The sequence below is a fragment of the Syngnathus acus genome, chromosome 15, assembly GCF_901709675.1.
Source record: "Syngnathus acus chromosome 15, fSynAcu1.2, whole genome shotgun sequence".
Lineage (NCBI taxonomy): Eukaryota > Metazoa > Chordata > Actinopteri > Syngnathiformes > Syngnathidae > Syngnathus > Syngnathus acus.
In genome coordinates, this window is record NC_051100.1 from 7,039,176 (window position 1) to 7,057,990 (window position 18,815).

An 18,815-nucleotide genomic window follows, 5' to 3' on the forward strand; every position below is an offset into this window, starting at 1 on the left:
AAGTTTTCAAATACATCCGACACACAAAGACCAAAGTACTGCAATTCAAGATAAACCTCAAATAAATTTTCAGTCATCTCCTTTCCAATCTTCTTGTAACCCTTTGATAATATTAGGCTGCATCAGGAAAAATATTTTGAATACTGCTGGATATAATATGCTCAAGAGGTCTGGTATTTATCATGTCTACACCATTCACAACATGCTCCAGGCTTAATTAACCGCACTAACCTACCATTAGAGGTTTACCTTTTTCAAAACCATAACAGTCACCTCCAAAAATCAAATAATTCAGTTAAACAGTAATTCAGGACTTAATAAGACTTCACAGCTGCAACTTTTTTTCTGTAATGATAAATTACTTCCAAAATTCCTAAAATCCTTTTTCCTGAGTGATACAAATATAAATCTGTAACTTGCTTGCTTCACTGAACAATTCTCAAAGCTTCACATGGAATTGAATAAGTGGGATGCATTTTTACTCACATTATGTTATTGTCCCACAGTGCACAGTGAGGGTTGAGTGTTCCCTGTAAGATATAGAATTGGGCAAAATGTGTATGAAGCAATTAAACGATGACAACAATTTAAACAACCTGAAAACTTTGGTTTGGGAGAGTGTGAATCTGTGCTTACATTGGCCAGGTGAGCCAACTCAATCTCCAGGTGGGACTGGATGGCCTTAGGCTCTGGCCTGACAGTGACAGCAATGACCTTGGAGTTCACAATTGTGTGGTTCCTGAAACACACACAAAAAATATGACAGAATGAATAAATGTCATTGTTTGAATTATCCTGTCGACAACATTTTCTATTACTTTGTGACCTCGAAAGTTGTTGTACAATAACGGGACACTTTAACTGGTGCAATCTCATAAGAATCTAGTATAAGAGCAATCTCGAAAACATTGCCTTTAGAAGGAGAACTATAAACGCAAATAGTTGTAGACAACCATGAAGCATTCTGGACAGCTTTTGGATTCCCTCATGTCTGCCAGAATGAACATGATGCTTATTTGGCCTCTCTTATTTAAGATGTGCTACTTACTGAAGTGCTCTTTCAAAAATCATTACCAGTGATTCGACAGAATAGTCGCTTTTCAGAGTAGAGCAGAAGCAAAGCTGGAAACTGCTGGCCTCACAAAGGAAGGCTGTCCTTCCAACACCAGTGGAGCTGAGAATATTTTCGTAAGACCTTTTATACGCTTTCAAACTCTTTTCAGAACATACTGTAAAATGGATATCAATGGACTTTTTGTTGAACTCTGCAGTGTGCCGCTCTGAGTGCACCTGAATGACTGCATTTAGAGGGAAGAAGTTATTGTGTTCATTTTAGAACTTTGCAAGCTTGACATTTGGGTAGAAAGGGGACCCGCTTTCGTCTGACACTTGGTTTTGATCTGCTTTTACTGCTGAGAGAGTTCACTGTCACATCTCACTTGCAGACACACATCCCCAGCATATATACCTGTACACGCAAAAGGCCAGCTGCTCTGCTTCCATTGCAATGGCTTGTCTGGCTTTGGGAGTTGATCTACAACTCCAAGAAATGACTACTAAGCAACTTTCTAATGATTAAAAAAGAGAAAAATTTGTATTTTGTATTGTTCTTCGGGTTTCAGTTGAAAATACAGACAAGTTAAACACAGTGTTCTTACTTTGGTGAAGGTAGCATGAGGCCAAGAGTCTTGTAAAGAACTGTTCCTAAAATGAAAACAGGGGATCTCTCCATGTCTAAAGGGAAACAAGAGTTAACAATAGATAAACAGAATTAATAATAAAAAAAAAAAAAATCTGGAGTAAATTTGTTGTATTCCAAGAAAACGACAGAGACAGAAATGTTGGCATTTATTTTGTTATCTGTGATATATTCCAATATAGGGAGATAACAGCAATTATAACCTAAACGGCAAGCACTTGATAAGAAAGAACGAACTGCTGAGTCGACTGTGAGTGAACAAGCACAACTAGGCAAGGCTGACCTAACTCCTCCGATTGAAGTTAAGAAATGTGATTTTTATTTGCCAGCTTTAATAATGGCCTCCAGGTTTGTCATTATGCAGTCAGTGGGAAATAAACTCGATAGGCAATGAATTGAAAAATAGGAAAGCGACTGCACTGAATAATACATTTGAATAAATGTACGATTAAGAGATTATTTCGATAGCTTCAGGAAGCTCTGTGATATATTGGGAGACCAACCTGCACTTTGGGAGACAAAGAGGACTTTTGGGATGACCACCTTATCTTCAGAGTTCCGAGCCCAGTCCACCATGCCTTTACGGCCCTTCATTGGGAAGTTGATGTCAGTCATGACTGACACGGCTGGAAGTCGCTGGATGCTGGCCACTGCACAAATAACACAGTTAAACGTGTCGGTCAGTATAGATGAACTCAGAGCAGTTTGTGTGAATTTAAAGCCCACTTAATTCTCAGCTGACATACCCTGAACTGGTCAGGTGCCAATGAACTGAGAAATAATGTTTTATTATTTCCCAAATCTGCCCGTTAAACCTTTTCTATAAATGTCTTCCTTGTTTTAACCCAAATACTTAACCGTATATTGAAGATGAAATATTAATGATGACCCCAAGTCTAGGAAACCCAACACTCAGATTTTATCATTTCTGTCCTAAATTTATTTGATTAGAACATTATTATTCAACTTTCCATAAAAGCAAACACAAACAATTATTCGTGCAATGGAAAAGCAAGATTAACTTCACCCAGGCTGAGAAAACAAAACATCCCATTACTCCATTTTCCTATTGGCTCCATTAAGCAAGTAAATAGAATATAAATCAAATTTATACTACTAATAACTTTCAGCCTTATAAGCAATAACAGCTTAAACTAACAGAAACCGTTTTGATGGTTCTCTGTCTTATAATTATGTGAATAGTGTTTCTGTCATTACCATGCCAACCAAAGACATCTTATTTCACGGTCTATCACAATAGTTCTCAACTGGTATCATCAGTGCAGCCTCGTTATTAAGCCTTATCTGATACTCATTTCATAACCATAACTAAAAACAGTACATTTATCTATTGTCCTCAATAGTAAACAGACTCATTTGTTGAATATAAGAAAAGCAGCTCTATACGCATAATTTTCCTTCATGTGGTAAATATAAGGCAAAAAAAAGGGCCAATAGAGCAATAAAAATTATCTCTATTTTCCAAAACCCAAAATTGGCAAGTACGGTGGGCCACCTACTTTTCATGTTGCATTACTACTAGTGTCAGCCCTAGCTTTACTCTTCTTTATTGTAAAAAAAACCCAATAAGGAACCCATCTTTTTATTTAATAACATGTTATCATAACACAATAAATTTTATTGGTGTTTAGTGCTCTTACGTTAATAAGCTTCTTTTACAAATGAGTGGATTTCAGTGAGTTTGAATTTAGCCAGATAGTGGCTGTTCAACAGACTACCACTCAGATTCAACTAAATAAAATGTACTATGTACTTTTTGGGGGAATTATTACCATCAAACTTCCCCTCGGTAAACCAGACAACTGGAGAGGGAGCCCTGGAGCAAAATAAAGGATATCCTTACTGTTGCTTAAATGCGCTCCCAATAGAAAAGTACCTAATCCGAGCTCGAAGTGGCACCTGACAACCAGTATACAGGTAATCTCTTTAATCGCTCTTTCCTTTTCTCACCTCCCTGTTGAGGTGCCACAAAGGGTCTGTCCGTGCACCGCGGCAATTCTCCAGATCAAGCAAAACCAGCCTCGGCATTACAAGTGGAGGATAAAGCTGGCCTGTTCTCCACCTGCTATCACAGCCCGTGCCAGTCAGGTGCTGCTTTAGAGAGGGGAATGCGAGGCTAATCTCCATTGATGCAAAAGCTCCATTGTTCATCGTTCTTTGCCAACAATACCATTTAAATCCTGGCAAGGCTCCATGCTGGGATGAAGACTGCGACGGGAGAAGGCGTGTCTGTATGTTTGGGATGATCCAGGAGCGGCCATGAAATCACATTGCAGCAAGTGCGTACGGAGGTGCCAGATGCCGGGTGCGGCAGCCGTTTGGGTGTCTTTTTAGTCATGGGTCACAGCATGAAAAGCAGGACTAGGAGAGGAGAGGCTGCTTTTCACAGCCCAGGGTAATTCTGCATGTAAACGGGGCTTTGCATCTGACGGATGGGGCCCGGCAGCACAAATAAAGCAATCATTCACGATTGTGATGCGATTCACTGCACCGAGAATGTGGTTCATTTTCACATGAGGGAATTATGGCGCTGCTCATTATGTTTGAATGCGGTTCAGCCTTAACTACACTACTCACAAAAATAAAATAAGAAATAGAGAGCGTGGGCTTTCAGGTGGAATTTCAGGATGAACCCAAAATGCATTTGAAACTTTGCAAGAGAACTGAATTAGTGTTCCGCATTAACATGTTGGGCAAACTTCTGCACATGTGCACAATTTATTTCATGGAACTCTGAGTGTGGATGCTATGCCAAACAAAGTCCTCTTGATTCGAGAGGGAATTTAAAGAATGTGAAGGGTGTGCATGTGTTCCTCCCCTGAAAAACAACACTTTACTAAACATTGTAATAAGTAAAGCCTTTGGGTACCAAATGCATAGTCGTGGTTTTTAATGCACGTTTTATGGACATGATTTCATTTCTTTCAAATGTAACTTTCAATCGCCTGTCAGTGTGCCGTTAACATGACGTAAAAGCTGCAATTTTATCATCAACTACTGGTCGAATGTTACCCTGTCAAATCTTAGAATTGGTTACATGTCACACAGGCACGTTAAAAGCTGCTACTAGAGTGTCATTAAGCCCAATTGGATGAAGAAAGAAGAGCCAACAAACCTCTTTCCAAGTGTCCTTTGCTTAATTTGTTTCATTTTTTTGTATGCATTTGTTGCATCGTGCTTGCAACGCTCTTCTTGGGGGCCTCCTATCCATCATGATAGAAATTATACACGATAAAGAGCCTCAGAGTGTCGAGTGTTTCCTATAAGTGGGTCAAATGCTGGCCACTGTAAAGAATACAAGCTCGGAGAAAAATCCGACTCCTTTAGAGGAATTGCCTACCAGCCCAGCTGTTCATGCTCACACTCATTTGCATGAATAAATCAAGACCGCTGTTCCATTATTCCATCCCAGCGAGGCGGCATCCATGGATGACTGAGAAATGAAATGCCACTGAGACCCGTGATCATCCACGAGGCAGTGCGACACAAACTAAAAGAACCCATGAGAACATTAGCGAGGAGAAATATTGTTCCAAGACTCATATCAAGAGACGTTTTGTCCCAAAGAAGGGGCGTTTTAATCTCCATTACAACCGGTGGTGCATTAAAAATGGTTTTCAAGCTCATTACAGCTACATTGAATAACTTGTAATTTCACTTCAGCTCGATAACATTCTATCAGACACGCCCACAATGTTCTCCCACATCTCAAACAATCTTGTTATTGCTGAAATTGCACTTTAGTACATGATATGCATTGTGCTGCTCTAATTACACGGATTGGTAGCATCACAGTTGAACAGAGAGCGCACATTTGCCATAACTACGCTATTAACATTTGATTAGAATATGACTAAATCCTTCAAAACTGATTGAAAGATGAAGTGCTCCGCTGAAAACTTAATTACTTATTTAATTAGAAATGTGTGGTCAAAGATGACAGTAACTTTTCTCAGTTTCTCATCCTTAATCGAACCAAGGCCCAAATTGTTTGCAAGAAATAATCTCTTGGATATCCACCAACCATTAATTATGAAATAATAATGGTCTTGTCTCAGTGTATTCAGAAATTACTCAACTTGCTCAGTGTGACATCTGGGCCTGTTTAACTGAATACAAAGCGGATACTATACTTGCTACGACTTATTCTGCTGTATGAATGGCAAGAGTAGAGTACATGAAGTGCTATTTAATTCTGTAAATGTTGCTAATTTAACAATATTCTTGCTAGATATCGTTTGTCAACATAGTCAATTGTTTATTGACAAATGAATTCACTTACCAATCTGATTGTTTTTTTATCCCTCTGTAAAAATGTGTCTGTCAAAATAGTTGCTACACCAATCATTGGTGGAATGTGTGTTTTCATGAGAATCTAGCCCATTTACACCCCTAGCTCTGTTTTATAAAACATTATTGATCCCCATCAGTTTTTCTCCACATTGTGTTTCACGCACCATTTCTTCTAAATTAATGATAGCTGTAGAAACAGAAGCTCGGAGGCTTACCTAAGTTGCCAGTCATCAAATAAGAATTGTGGAAATCCTTCATTCCCAATCCAACGATGTGGATGAATTCCTCGATGACCTGCATGAGCTCCACCGCTCCGGGATAGATCTGCACCAGACAACAAATTATTAAATAAATCTTAGAGAAAGCACCTCATTTTCCACTCTGCTGCTCTGAGTTCGCACACGCTGAGTCTGTCTGTGGGGGTAAAAAATGTGGGGAATAAAGTCAAAACAAATCCAAATAAAAATGTGATTAGAAATAAGCCCGCGGTTAATGCTTACTGAAGCAGAGGACTGTGCCCCGTTGTATGAGGTCCAGCATTTGAACATTATGATTCTAGGTAGGCCTAGAGCGTTTTTTTTTGTTTTTTTTTAATCTGTTTGTTTTCTGTAACGTTTACCTGACAGGCCGAGTACACCCCATACTGGTCATAGGGTACCTAGATATATATTTATACACACGGACAGCTAAGTCACTAAATGAACGTGGATGTTTGATGTGGTGCTTTGTGGTCAGCACCATGGACAGCTCCATAGGCTCAGCCATTGCCATTGGGGGCGCAGTGTAAGCCATTCCCTCCTGGTCAATAAATCAAATGCAAGACAATTCCAGAACTGCCCTGGAAGAGATGAAATAACTGTACGGGCTGCTCGTTCATACACTGACAGGTCACTTCGAAGCACAGGCTTTGACAAGGAATGACGAGATTTGAAAGTATTCACAAACATCGACTAGCTTTATTTTAACATATGTGTGAGCATAAAATGAGGCTCTCAAGTAATTTAAAAAAGACCTTTAAGTGGCATTTAGCAATTAGCACCTCATTCTGAGTTTATATTGGGAAAGCACCTAAGGCAGAGCTATGTATGTGTAAGTGTGTATGTGCTTGTGTGAGTGAGATGCCACAAGTGGATCCTCTAAGAGAGTCAAATCAGTAGCGGGAGTTGGGGTGGGCGTGGTAAAAAGAAAAGCACATTGCATCGCCCCTTCCGGCATGTTTGACGCACAGCTCAGTCGTACGTATTTCACTAGTCTCCATGGCAACTGTAAAGATGTGAAGGCAGCACAGGGAAATGGCTGCAAGAGAGTATCTTTAGATAAAGCTCTTGCTTCCCTCGCCATGGTAACAGTGACAGGAGGTGAATATATAGTGATCCACAGTAAGGTGATTTATTTTATTTTTTTGCATCTTTAACGCATAGCGTGTGGGCGTTATGTAAACTGTAAACACAAGGCAGCGAGTGCGGAAAAATTATAACTGTGAGTCCCGGCATTGTCTGTCGAAAGCAAAATAGAGTGTGAATGTTAACTTGGCGGAAATGAAGCAAAAATTCCTTTTTTTCTGCATTTCCTGAAATCTGTTGAGTACGTTTTCTGATACATTTTGGTTCACTGAGTTTCAGTGAGAGAAACAAGCAAATTATAGGCCCTGTCAAACGACAGCTACCATGAATAGATACTTAAATGCAGTCTATACAGGCAACTGCTGTCAACACTAAAGTGATGTAACTGGATTTCAGTTTGTGTCAGTGTCAGTGTTACCTCATTCAGGTGGATCTGGCAGCGGCATCAGAGCAGATGCCCTCTCCAGACTTGCATCTATCACAGATGGCATCTTTTGTCTAGGTTGTGTATGTTTTCGGGGGTTTCAGCTTACCGACACAAGCCGCTGCCTTAAAAAGACGGCATCTCCCAAAGCTCTGACTTGGTGCAACAGAAGATTTAGCCAGGAGCTACTATTCATAGATAAACGACGTTGCGAGGGAGCATATTGTTTTGAGCTGAGCATTGTTACTGCAGTGCTGCAGCCCTTAAATATGCATCCTGTGATTTTCTCCAAAACTGCCAATTTCTCTAGCTTGCCAGAGAGAGAGAGATAGGCACGCGAGTGGAAGACTGACTTTTAGCTGCTGCACTATAATCAATAAAACATAAAGCCCGGAGTGCAACAGAGTGCTATAAATTCATCTTAAGTAATGGTCTAATCACCCTAATTGCCATGATTTGTATCTGCTATGTGGAACAATGTGCAGAATGAAAGAGCCCTGCAGTGCTTTTTATGGTTGGACAAGTCTCTGTGGCGGTGTTGCTGCCACCAAGTGGTGATATGCGGAAGTAACCATCAAAAGGAGGCCACATGCACTATCTGAGGACACTTGCTAAATGACCCCTGTGATTCAGAGCGTTATCTAAGCACAAACCTGACTTTTATTTAAGTCTATGGGTGACATGACACAACATTGCGTGAGTTTTTAAGTGCACAACACTCATGCTGACCTGAATTATTCACTGCAACATGCCTACCTTCTGTGCATCCTCCCATTTCTCCTTGTTGTCCTCCTCCAAGAGATTACTGATGATTTGAAAGAAATTCTGTGGAAATATGACAGGAAATATGATTAACTCTATCACACACGTGAATTCTCTCAGTTGCTTAAAATGAGCAGCATCTCCTTCATAAGTCTGTGCGATGGCATATCAGGGGCAACACAACACAGTCTCCTTGAACGCACCCCTGCAGCTTGCTGCAAAAATATTGAACGCTGGAGGAAATAAGCACAAGCTGCAACCATGGGGGGAAAAAACAGATGAAAGGGAATGTTTGAGCACCTGTGTGCATTGTCTTGTTCAGCGGGAGAGAGTCGGGAATGCTTGGGGTGCATGCCTGCGGTCGTAATAGGACCTCGGTCTGATCCTTAGTCTTGTTATTTCGTCTGGTCCACGGTGTGCCTGAGGGAGAGTCTCTCTCTCTCTCTCTCTCTCTCTCTCTCTCTCTCTCTCTCTCTCTCTCTCTCCCTCTCCATCTCTTGACACAGGCTATCTTGTTTTCTACTTGAATGCTTATGCTCCCTCTGGTGGTAATGTGCCCACTTTAACACTGCATTAGTGCAGAGATGCGTCGAGGGGGGGAGGTCGAGGTGGAGTGGGGGTGGGGGCTGCTGACTATCTGACTGCACTGTTGTCGGCCCACGCACCCCAAAGAGCTCCGGTAATAACCATGGACACAATGCTTTTCTCATTTCACAGATTTTCTTTATGGTGCGAAAATGGCTGAATGGGCTCAAGGTCGCCCGTCCGTGGTCGACACATTCCCGTAGATTATTAGAGACATTCATGGGGACTACATGGGACCACTGAGAGGTTCGAACATTACTGTTATATCTATTATTCGATTTTCACATGCCTTGAAAATTGCCAGCAATTGTCATGTTATTTAAAAGATGCCAAGATCTTTTTTTTTAGTCCCTTACATAGTATGTATCTATGGCAGATGAATTTTCCTTCCCATGTTATCTTTCTGACAAACAAAAAGGATGCAACAATATACATTACCGATATTGAGAATTCGTAAGTCATACAAAATGGCCAGAAAGTATAATTGTCTGGATGTAATAATCATTCTATGATTCGTTCATTTCTTCAAAATGAAGCATGTTGGTGCCAATCTCATGCATTGGAGTTATTTTTCTTCAGCGGAAACTAGGGTGGAGTGAATTATGAACAGTTCCTTCTGTCTAACATCTGAGGGATGTACACAGGAGATGTCCTCACAATCTGACAGATTTGGATCGTTTTTGCAAAGGGGAAATATTGCTACATTAAGAGTGCCGTGATAAAAGCCAACGGTGCTGCAACAAAATATTTGCTTGAGGGTGAGTTTATTTATGCAACCAGGTTATTGTATTTGAACAAGGGTGTGTAGACTTTTTATATCCATTCTTTGGGGTAATCTTATAATGACAAAAAACAATCATGCCTACAGAGTGCTAACAATTCTTTATTTTGATTAACACTGTCAGGGAGGTCTTTGTTTAATCAAATGGTTATTTCTGTGTTTGTAGAACTGCACTGCATCATATGTTGAGCTGGATTTATTATTTTTATCTAATCATATTTTACGCTCACCACAAATTTGTGGTTGTTAAATGCTTGATATGGGCATGATTGATTAATCCATTTATCGATAGGATATATCTGAATTCATTTTTAATTGCATCTTATACAGTTGAAGCAAAACAGAGTACACAATTGCTAAAGTGGTCATGTGGTTTCTCTTGAGTCTCTAGTCTGCGGTTTGAAATAGAAAACAAGTTTAATGGGCAGACAGATTATAAAGACAGAGTCTCCACTTCTAATGAATTAATTGATCATTATTTTCTCCATCCTTGATCAAGGCAATTTGGTAATATGATGGGAATTGGCCTAAAATCAAAACAACAAACAATTAATTGTCTCTTTTTAGTTCTATTTTGGTGAGCGGGACCTGCAGACAGTGAGTAAATCACACGCGTATCCTGGAGTGAGCAGAGATCCCGAGGCCTGACAAGGGTGTCTTTGAAAGTGACACGGCTCTGAGCACATAAATTATCTTATTGAAGATGCAGGTGGAGCTTTAGCTATAATCTCTATCATTGACATAAAGAGGATCAGGACTGCAGTCAAGCCCAACATGATGAGATGAAACAGCTTAGGCTGTGGAGGAGACTTCTTAATACAATAGAGCCACAGGCTTGTTTGTCAGCCATTGTGCTGCCTCAGACATTTCTCTAATATACGGCAGTGTTGGCAGGGGGAGATCACTTTCTACGTATTTTCTAGTCCCACATAACACCACTAGATTTTTTGTATTGATGTGCTTTTTCATAGCAGTCACTTGGTCTTCATAAATTACACTGAAAATAAGTTTGCAGGAATAAAACATTGTCAAATTACACTGGTCAACAGAATTTGACATTCTTAATCAAATGTGCAAGTAAACTAGATTTTTGTCTTGCACTGATTCTACTCGTTAATTTACCTGCACGTCATCAGAAGACGGCTCATAGCTGGCCCTCTTGAAGGTTTCCGTCACATTGCGGAGGATCTCCACAGAAGAAAGCAGGTCGCCGGCATAGAAGTTTTTCCTCTGGGTAAGGTCCAGCAGGTTTTTGGTCACCTGGGACATGCCATCCCCTGCCAGCATCCTCTGTCCCTTCGCAAGGTGGCCCTGAACCTCCAAAAACAGGAGAGGAAAGAACTTGGGGCATCGGCGTCCTTCACATTTTCAACAGACAGCTTCACATTGGAGGAAATGGAGTGAATGAAATATGAAAAGAAAGCTTATTTTCTCAGAGGCCCTTTATGTGACACTTAATATTTGAGTCAGACTCGATTGCATTGTACTTCCCAAATGTCTGAAATGAGCCAATGTGAATAAAAGGAGCTAACTGAAGCAGAAGAGACACGTTTAGGGAGGAATTGCAAATGAAAAATTATGCTCGGAGTCTATAAAATATACATCGGTAGTGGTATAGCAATACGGTACATTTAAAAAAAAAAAAACGTGACAATATTACGACTGAATGTTGTGTGAGTGATAGGGTTTTTAACAATCACAATAACAATTTGCGTTGAGAAATATAGTTGATATAGTTTAATAGTATTTTAAATTAAAATTCGATTAAAAAAAAAGTCATGAAGGAGGGATAAAAGCTCCCATTTGTTTGTGCTCAATCAGAACGTAATATATTGGGGACTGTTTTGCCAAAAAATAAAATGACTTCACATAATAGACGAGGCGTCGTAATTTAAAAGTGGGCATGTTTTTGAGTGACTTGTAAATGTTATTTTTTAATCAATGGAATTGCAAAGACTACGCCATAACTCCTTTGAAGTGACGGCACAATCGAATGTTTCTGTAGCCAAAAAAAAAAAAACAGCATTACAATGCAACATGTCCGCTATATTTGGATGACTTGACTCTGTTTTTGTTCTTGGTTCCAACGTAATTGTAGCTCAGCTATTTACATCTGGGTGATTTAAGTCCAATACAGCAACAAATCACGAGGGAAATGTGAGAAAATGAAGACAATTTATTACAGAACCAGTGATGGCAAAATGTTTACCACTCTATTGAAAGAGCGATGTTTAGCCTCAGTGCAATGAGAAAGGATGATTGGTGGGGCGAAAGCGCTCGGGGTGGGTGGGTTACATTTTGATACATTGGGGGCAGAGGATGTGGGAGGGAGCTGACTTTGCACCTACTGATTGCTGCAAGTATCTGAATTCATTTGTTATGCATCGCGCATAGCTGGGCTGCTCCCAGAAGGCCATGCCGCGGTGATCCAAAGAGCAGCGTCGACTGGTCGTGCCTGTGAGACGGAGTGGGCGAGGAGAGGCGACAGATTTGGAGAAGAGGAAACAGTGGGTGGGAGATAAGACGGGAGATGAGGATGCGGCCGCAGAGAGTTTAGGGGTGGGATTAAGACCAAAGGAGAGTTGAATGACAGAAGGGTGCGGCGATGTCAGGGGGGAGTTGGAAACAGGAAATGAAGGAAAGAGAAGAGAAAAGGCCAGACATATTAGTTCTTTTCATAAGATATTTAACAATCCCCTTTTGTCCAGTTCTGCAGCTCATCACTCACAATCAAAATTTGATGCTGCATATTCAATTATGCAGTGCATTTGAGAGTGCTTTTTAAATGTATTAGCAGTAAAACCATAGTCCCGTGACTTGTAATATATGCATTGTGTCTTGTGTCATTAGTGCAACATGCAAAGTCGAGATTAGTTTATTCAAGCATGCCGCTCTACTGCTGCGGTGGATGTCAGGCGATGGAACAGCGAGCTAGAAATAGCAGAACCACCCAATATCCACCCACAACGGCCGTGCGCATCCTACATAGACGCTCCAACATCACACCTTCCCAGCTGTCGACCTGCTGGAGTGCACTTCACAGATCACCCGGTCGCTCGACATTCTGAGGAAAACTCCCACAGTAAAAAAAAAAAAAAAAAAAACATTTCCCCTGGCGTCCCTACCTCGCTTAAACCTTTGCTACTGCTTGTTCTCGTTCGTTTTCACTTTTCCACATGCCGACACACGCTGCGAGAGAGGCCTCAAAGCCACCCCTCCCATACACCTACCTTCTCGTCTCACACACACTTAGGCTACACAAAAATATCGCCCCAACAGCACAGAGCGAAGACATGTGTTCCGCTCTGCACACTAACTGCAACCACAATCACGACCAAATTCTAGAATCACAGCACACTAGGATGTTGAATCCAAGTTGAAGAAAATTTGCATGGACCAAAATAGACAGGTTCTATGAGAATGCGCCTTATAATCATGCGAAGTCCCAAAAATATGTTTTTTTACTTTTATTAATCCATGTAGGGGTCATTTTTGGTCATGGTTTTGATCTACACTAATTTCATATTTTGCAAAGATGCAGAGTTCATTTTTTCCAAGAACGAAGTACATATGAGCTTTTGATATATTATCCTGTGAAGAGTTTAATAGCTTAAAGTTATCTTGAAGTAATTGCTCTCTCCTTTAGATGAGTGACATCAGACTTAATTGATAATTCAAGCAGCAGATAGGGACAGCAATTGATACAAATGGAAAGCTTTTTGAACTTTGCTTTGGAGCATAATCATCGAAAAGTATGCGTGACAATATAAATTATTAGCATGTCATATAAAATAAATTGCATTATGCAAATGAGCAAACTGATACCAATGTAATTCTATAACATTCAGTTGATAAAATTTGAGGGGAACAATCAGTGCAGTGGTTCACATGCTCAGCTCACGTGCACCATTAAAAAATAAAATAAAAAAACAAAATGGATATCCATATGGCCAAATGTTGGTTTTTCTTTAATATTTTGGAAAAACCTGCCCCAAGCTACCCCTCTGTACCGCCAACTGCGTATTTTTTTTTTCTTTTTTTCGTCCATGGATGTCTGTCAATGTCAAGGCTAGGACGGATCCTTCCAAGCATTCTCGGTACACTGATTGGATCCTTTTCTAAAAAGATTTATATCAAATGTCAAAGCGCTCTGGAGGCGTCACAGTCAGTGGCAAATGACCAAATCAGCTGCCAAAAGAAGACTCCCCCACCCTCCCAGCAAGATGCCAATCATTGATCAGCTAATCATCTCTGAAATATTGCTGCCAAAAGTGCCGTCCAATCTCTCAGAGACATCTCATGGTGTCATTATCTAAGGAGGGAAAAATCCCTATTGGACCAAGAATCACAAATCCACCAATGCTGAACAATCCGTATTTTATTTTTTTTTGTCTCATTTGAATGAGTAACCCTGACAAGCTAGACGATAGCGCTGGACTTGATCGTTCACTTCCCCAATGCAAGTGAACTGTAATAGTAAAGTTCTCAATCTCTACCTGAATTTTCACTTTAATAAAAGAGATTTGACCTTTGATCTTTTCCAGTAAGGCCTTCGAACTCAAACATAAAATATATGTTTTTGTTTTAAGTTGATTGTTTCATTGTTGTTTCAATAGTTGATGAGCGAATAAAAAAAAATCCACAAATGAGCCACTGTTCCACCAGATTCTGATAGAGCGCTTTTTGTGTGCGGCACAAAAAAGTGTCAATCAAAGAGGGTTGGCATATAAGACGTAATTTAATTGGTGCATCTTGGAATAAAAATGCAGATAGGATAGGACGAGATTTTGTTTCTCGTTGTTTCAGTCAGCTCAATAGATTGTTACAGAAGTCCTTCAACTTTGTATTTGTGTGTGGCTTCACAATAGAGACTCTTTGTTGCCTTCAACACAACAGCCTTGTTATTATCAGACTGCTGCTGAGTGTAGAAACCGACAGTGTGGGTAGACAAACAAACGGCGTTCCACAATGTTTTGTCTTACAATTTTGGTAATGGTTCAACTTTGGCAGAAATCCGAATTCTCCCGAGTACTTTTCTAGTTTAGAAAATCTAAAAAAAAAAACACCCAACTTTCAGCTCCACTCAGCTTCATGCTTGCGCTCATGTTTTAGTCTGATGAGTTCTACTTTAATTATTCGTCAGCTTTGTTTCTGTCATCTTGCCTGTGTTTCTATTCCGACTGAGATTTAGCCTGCGAGGTTCTGCCTTGTCAAAATCCAATTTACATTCTACATGGCTGCAGCTGAGCCCGCGCGCTTGGGTCCACCTGTCTTTCTACATTGCGGCTTTATTCACATTGGTGGAAATTCTACCCGCCCGCAACTACCCGACCCCATCGTTCCGCCTCTGGTGGCAGTTGTCACCGGTGATGGGTGAACCGTCGCTTACGCCCCAGCACCGGCTGCTGTTTCTATGATGACCTTGATGATGACAGTGACAACAGCAGTGTAAGCGCCGATGCCCCAAACACTTTTTGGACACGTCACCAGAGCTGTCTGGCTACATTTATGTCTTATATTTAGTTGCGTTACTTGTGCTGATCAATATTTCATACTTGTTAAGTTGGTCCCAGCAGCCCAAATATCCTGGAGAGAAGAAAGAGACCTAATCATGGTCTCCTTGCACATCAGGTCCTCTGAGTTTCACCTCAATTTGAATACAAAACAAAAGGTTTGGAGGTTCTAGTCCATTCAGTGTTTCAGAACGTAGCCTGCTGAGACTTTAGGTGCGATTAATTACTTTACAAACAAACTTCACCTGACCTGATCTATTCTCCATTACAGTCTTTTTCCAGTGCTAAGTGCCAGTGTAGTTAAAATATGAACTATGTCTGCTCTTTTTTATTTTACCCTTTAATCATTGCATCAGGCCGTCCATTGTGCGAGCATCTAAGGTCAAGAGATCTGGCACCCAAGTGCTATTATACTCACAAAACTCCTGTGTATTCACCTTCTGTACTGTCCTTCTGTCCTACCAGACAGAGCAACGGGCTGATTCCCTGGAAATGATAGAATGTCCTGACTTAACAAGGCTTACGACTGGCTGACATTACTGAAGTGGGGCTTTTATTCAAGATAACAAAAATGACAGTACTGAACTTGACTTATCAAGATAAAATATCCTTCAGATGACTCTATATCATAAACTACATGAAATTCATCAGTAGCACTTGAATTTAAGTGGAAGAAGAGCACTCAGTGAGTGCAATTCTTTGCCAAGTCTAAAATATTTTTCACCTAAGACACCAATGAGTTAATTGATAAAAAATAAGTACATTTCCATTTGGAATATTATCATCATCATCATCATCATCATGACTTGTGCATACACATACATGTAACATATTGCAGAGTATATACTTATATCACATTTTGTTGTGTGAGCAAATTATGACATGTGCGTCAATTAAATAGCTGTATTCCAGATAGTTTGACCTTTTTTGTTGTGTTCGGTGTAAAACATGTTAAGATATGGCGTGAAAAATAGACTATATTAGTGATAGCAATAACTGAAAGTTAAACTTTCCAAATGTCGAAAGTTTTGGAAATCAGAAATGGTATTTCTGATTTCCAAAATTGTTCAACTTTTGTCTCCTTGAAAAACATATGTAAGGTGAAGTCATAGTAATAGTAAAAATCCATGCTAGGATAAAATGTAAATTCATCATTTTTCCAAGCATTTATCTTATGGTTTCATATTGTTTATGCAACATGCAACAAAAACATGCCTTGTCTTCCTCATTACAAAACAAAACAGTGTGACTGCTCCTTCTGCCAAATGTCTAAAAACACATCAGAGAATTTTTTTATAACAAATGTGCAATGAGTCACAGCACCGCGCAAATCTGACAGGTGCTGCCAAGAGTTACGTTGCGTGTTGAATTGGGATGAAGGGATAAGGGCATTGTGCCTGGATTTGGCGGCGGAATTCTGGCACCAGATTTAGTGTCACAAGGTTTTGTAGATTTCACAAAAAAATAGGGAAGAAACTTGTAGAACAATAATGCCTGCCATGTAGTTTATAGATTGCTGCGGTGAATCAATATATTCTTCTTGAATCACTTTTTCCTTGTATATTTCTTTTATTTTTCCTTGATCAAGCACACAAGCAAAAATAACTGCCCAATGCACATACTAAGACTTTTAAATAAATTACCAATGACAAATAATTGTTTGTCCTCACCTGTTGCATTGGGTGGACATCTATTGAAAGCCAGTTCCCCAGAAGGTGTCCGTCTCCACAACATCGACACAGCATAATCCTCAGGACAAATCTCATACGGTGCTGAAATTCAAAATGAAAGTATTTTACGGTACTGCGCTATTCATTTGTGTTTCCTGAATGCGGCAATCATTTCTTTGCAGTACGTTGAAAAGCAATACTAGCAATACGAGTCTGTGTGAACACAGCGACATTCATTGTTCAACATGTTGATTCACAAAATACAAAATCAGCGGTGTGAGCTCAAAGACGGATCAATTTTACCAAGAGCTTCTTATCAATGTCAATGTACAGTAAGACAAGCTAGCAAACAGCCACAACTAATCAATACCAACTGGAATTTGTGCATCAAGAATCAATATGTTTGTTTTTGCTTTTAGCTCAGCAAAACAGGATGAGTGGTTCTTTTTTTGGGGGGGGGGGCACTATCTCCCCTTGATGTAGAAATTTGTTTTGCGTCAATGGAGCATGTATGTTTGTGGTAATATAATTCATCTCCTCTCAATACCTAAACAGCTGATGTATTGTGTAATACCATTTATTGTGCCTCACCTGGGCACCGTTGGTCACTGCACTTCCGGACTTCTTCTCTGTTGCCGTCACACTGATGCCCGCTCGTCGCTGCCCCCTGACATACTCGAGTTCGTCTCTGCCATCCTCCGTCACATGACTTTGAGCAGCCGCTCCATGGACCCCATGGGTTCCACTGGCCGTTCGCTGGAACACAGTCATCTTGTTAGGCTCAATCAGAAACATCCAATTTGACAAAGATTTACTTCCACAGTTTGCTTATCTCAGACTTAGTATGCTAGTAATAGTCCAAAATTGAACAAAATAACTTAGAGCACTTAGCAGCATGTGTGTTTTATGGCTGTAAAAGCTTCTCTGCAAATGCTGATTATTTCCCTCATGCTGCCAACGTTAAAGCTTCATCATTTCAAAGTTGCCATAACCAGCAGCAGGTTTTATGCCCTTGTAATGAAGACTATTAAACTGAGCATTAGACAAAACAATGCTACCCTTCAGCAATATGGTAATTCCCATACCCTGCTCTTAAGAAGCAGCAAACACATGCATTGTCCTTCAACTAACCGCCTACTCTCTTGCCCACACGTAGAAACCAGAAACTACCAAGTCAGACTGGCCAAAACTATCCAGATGTTTGTTTTGTAGCAAATCGTTTATTAACGGAGACTCGGCACTGTCCTTCATTCCCTCCACACCTTAATTTATTGGTTTGTTTAGCAGTGCGTAATAACTCGCCAGCCACCATCAATTTGATGTGCATAGTCGGTTTTAATCCGCAAGCGTTTGATCGCTCACCTTGTGATACATTTGAATTGCTAAATTGGCTGAGCTCATTAAAGACAAAAAAAAATCGCATAATGTATCATCCCTGTGTGAAGCCAACAACAACATTGCCGAGTTCATTATCACACAAATTGGTGGAAAAAATGAATACAAACACCCTCAAAAGTCTTTGTTACTTTTAGTGCTTCGGTTTGATAATATAGCTGCGAAACATTTCGACAGACTTTCACAATGAAAGAAGAATAAGGGAATAAATCTGTGCTCTCTCAGGCTGCAGTAGCAAAAATTGCATCAGGAGATTATGTGAAGGCCTTGGTGTGATGAGACAAGGCTTGATGGCGGCCACTAAGCTGACATCTCTGAGCCTCTAATGC

At 40.2% G+C, this 18,815-nt stretch overlaps 1 protein-coding gene across 6 annotated transcripts in view; it reads right to left on the reverse strand.

Annotated features, from left to right (window-relative positions):
* The window catches only part of adgrb3 (adhesion G protein-coupled receptor B3), an 86,558-nt gene that overhangs the window by 26,256 nt on the left and 41,487 nt on the right, over nt 1–18,815 (reverse strand). For all 6 annotated transcript variants that reach the window (XM_037271022.1, XM_037271021.1, XM_037271020.1 and 3 more), the window contains 10 exons: nt 17,683–17,847; nt 17,092–17,193; nt 12,257–12,363; nt 11,031–11,225; nt 8,537–8,605; nt 6,229–6,337; nt 2,203–2,349; nt 1,659–1,734; nt 637–739; nt 487–530 (listed from right to left, as the gene is read on the reverse strand). In XM_037271022.1, coding sequence (XP_037126917.1) covers nt 487–530; nt 637–739; nt 1,659–1,734; nt 2,203–2,349; nt 6,229–6,337; nt 8,537–8,605; nt 11,031–11,225; nt 12,257–12,363; nt 17,092–17,193; nt 17,683–17,847 — 1,117 coding nt within the window. The remainder of the gene's footprint in view (nt 1–486; nt 531–636; nt 740–1,658; nt 1,735–2,202; nt 2,350–6,228; nt 6,338–8,536; nt 8,606–11,030; nt 11,226–12,256; nt 12,364–17,091; nt 17,194–17,682; nt 17,848–18,815) is intronic.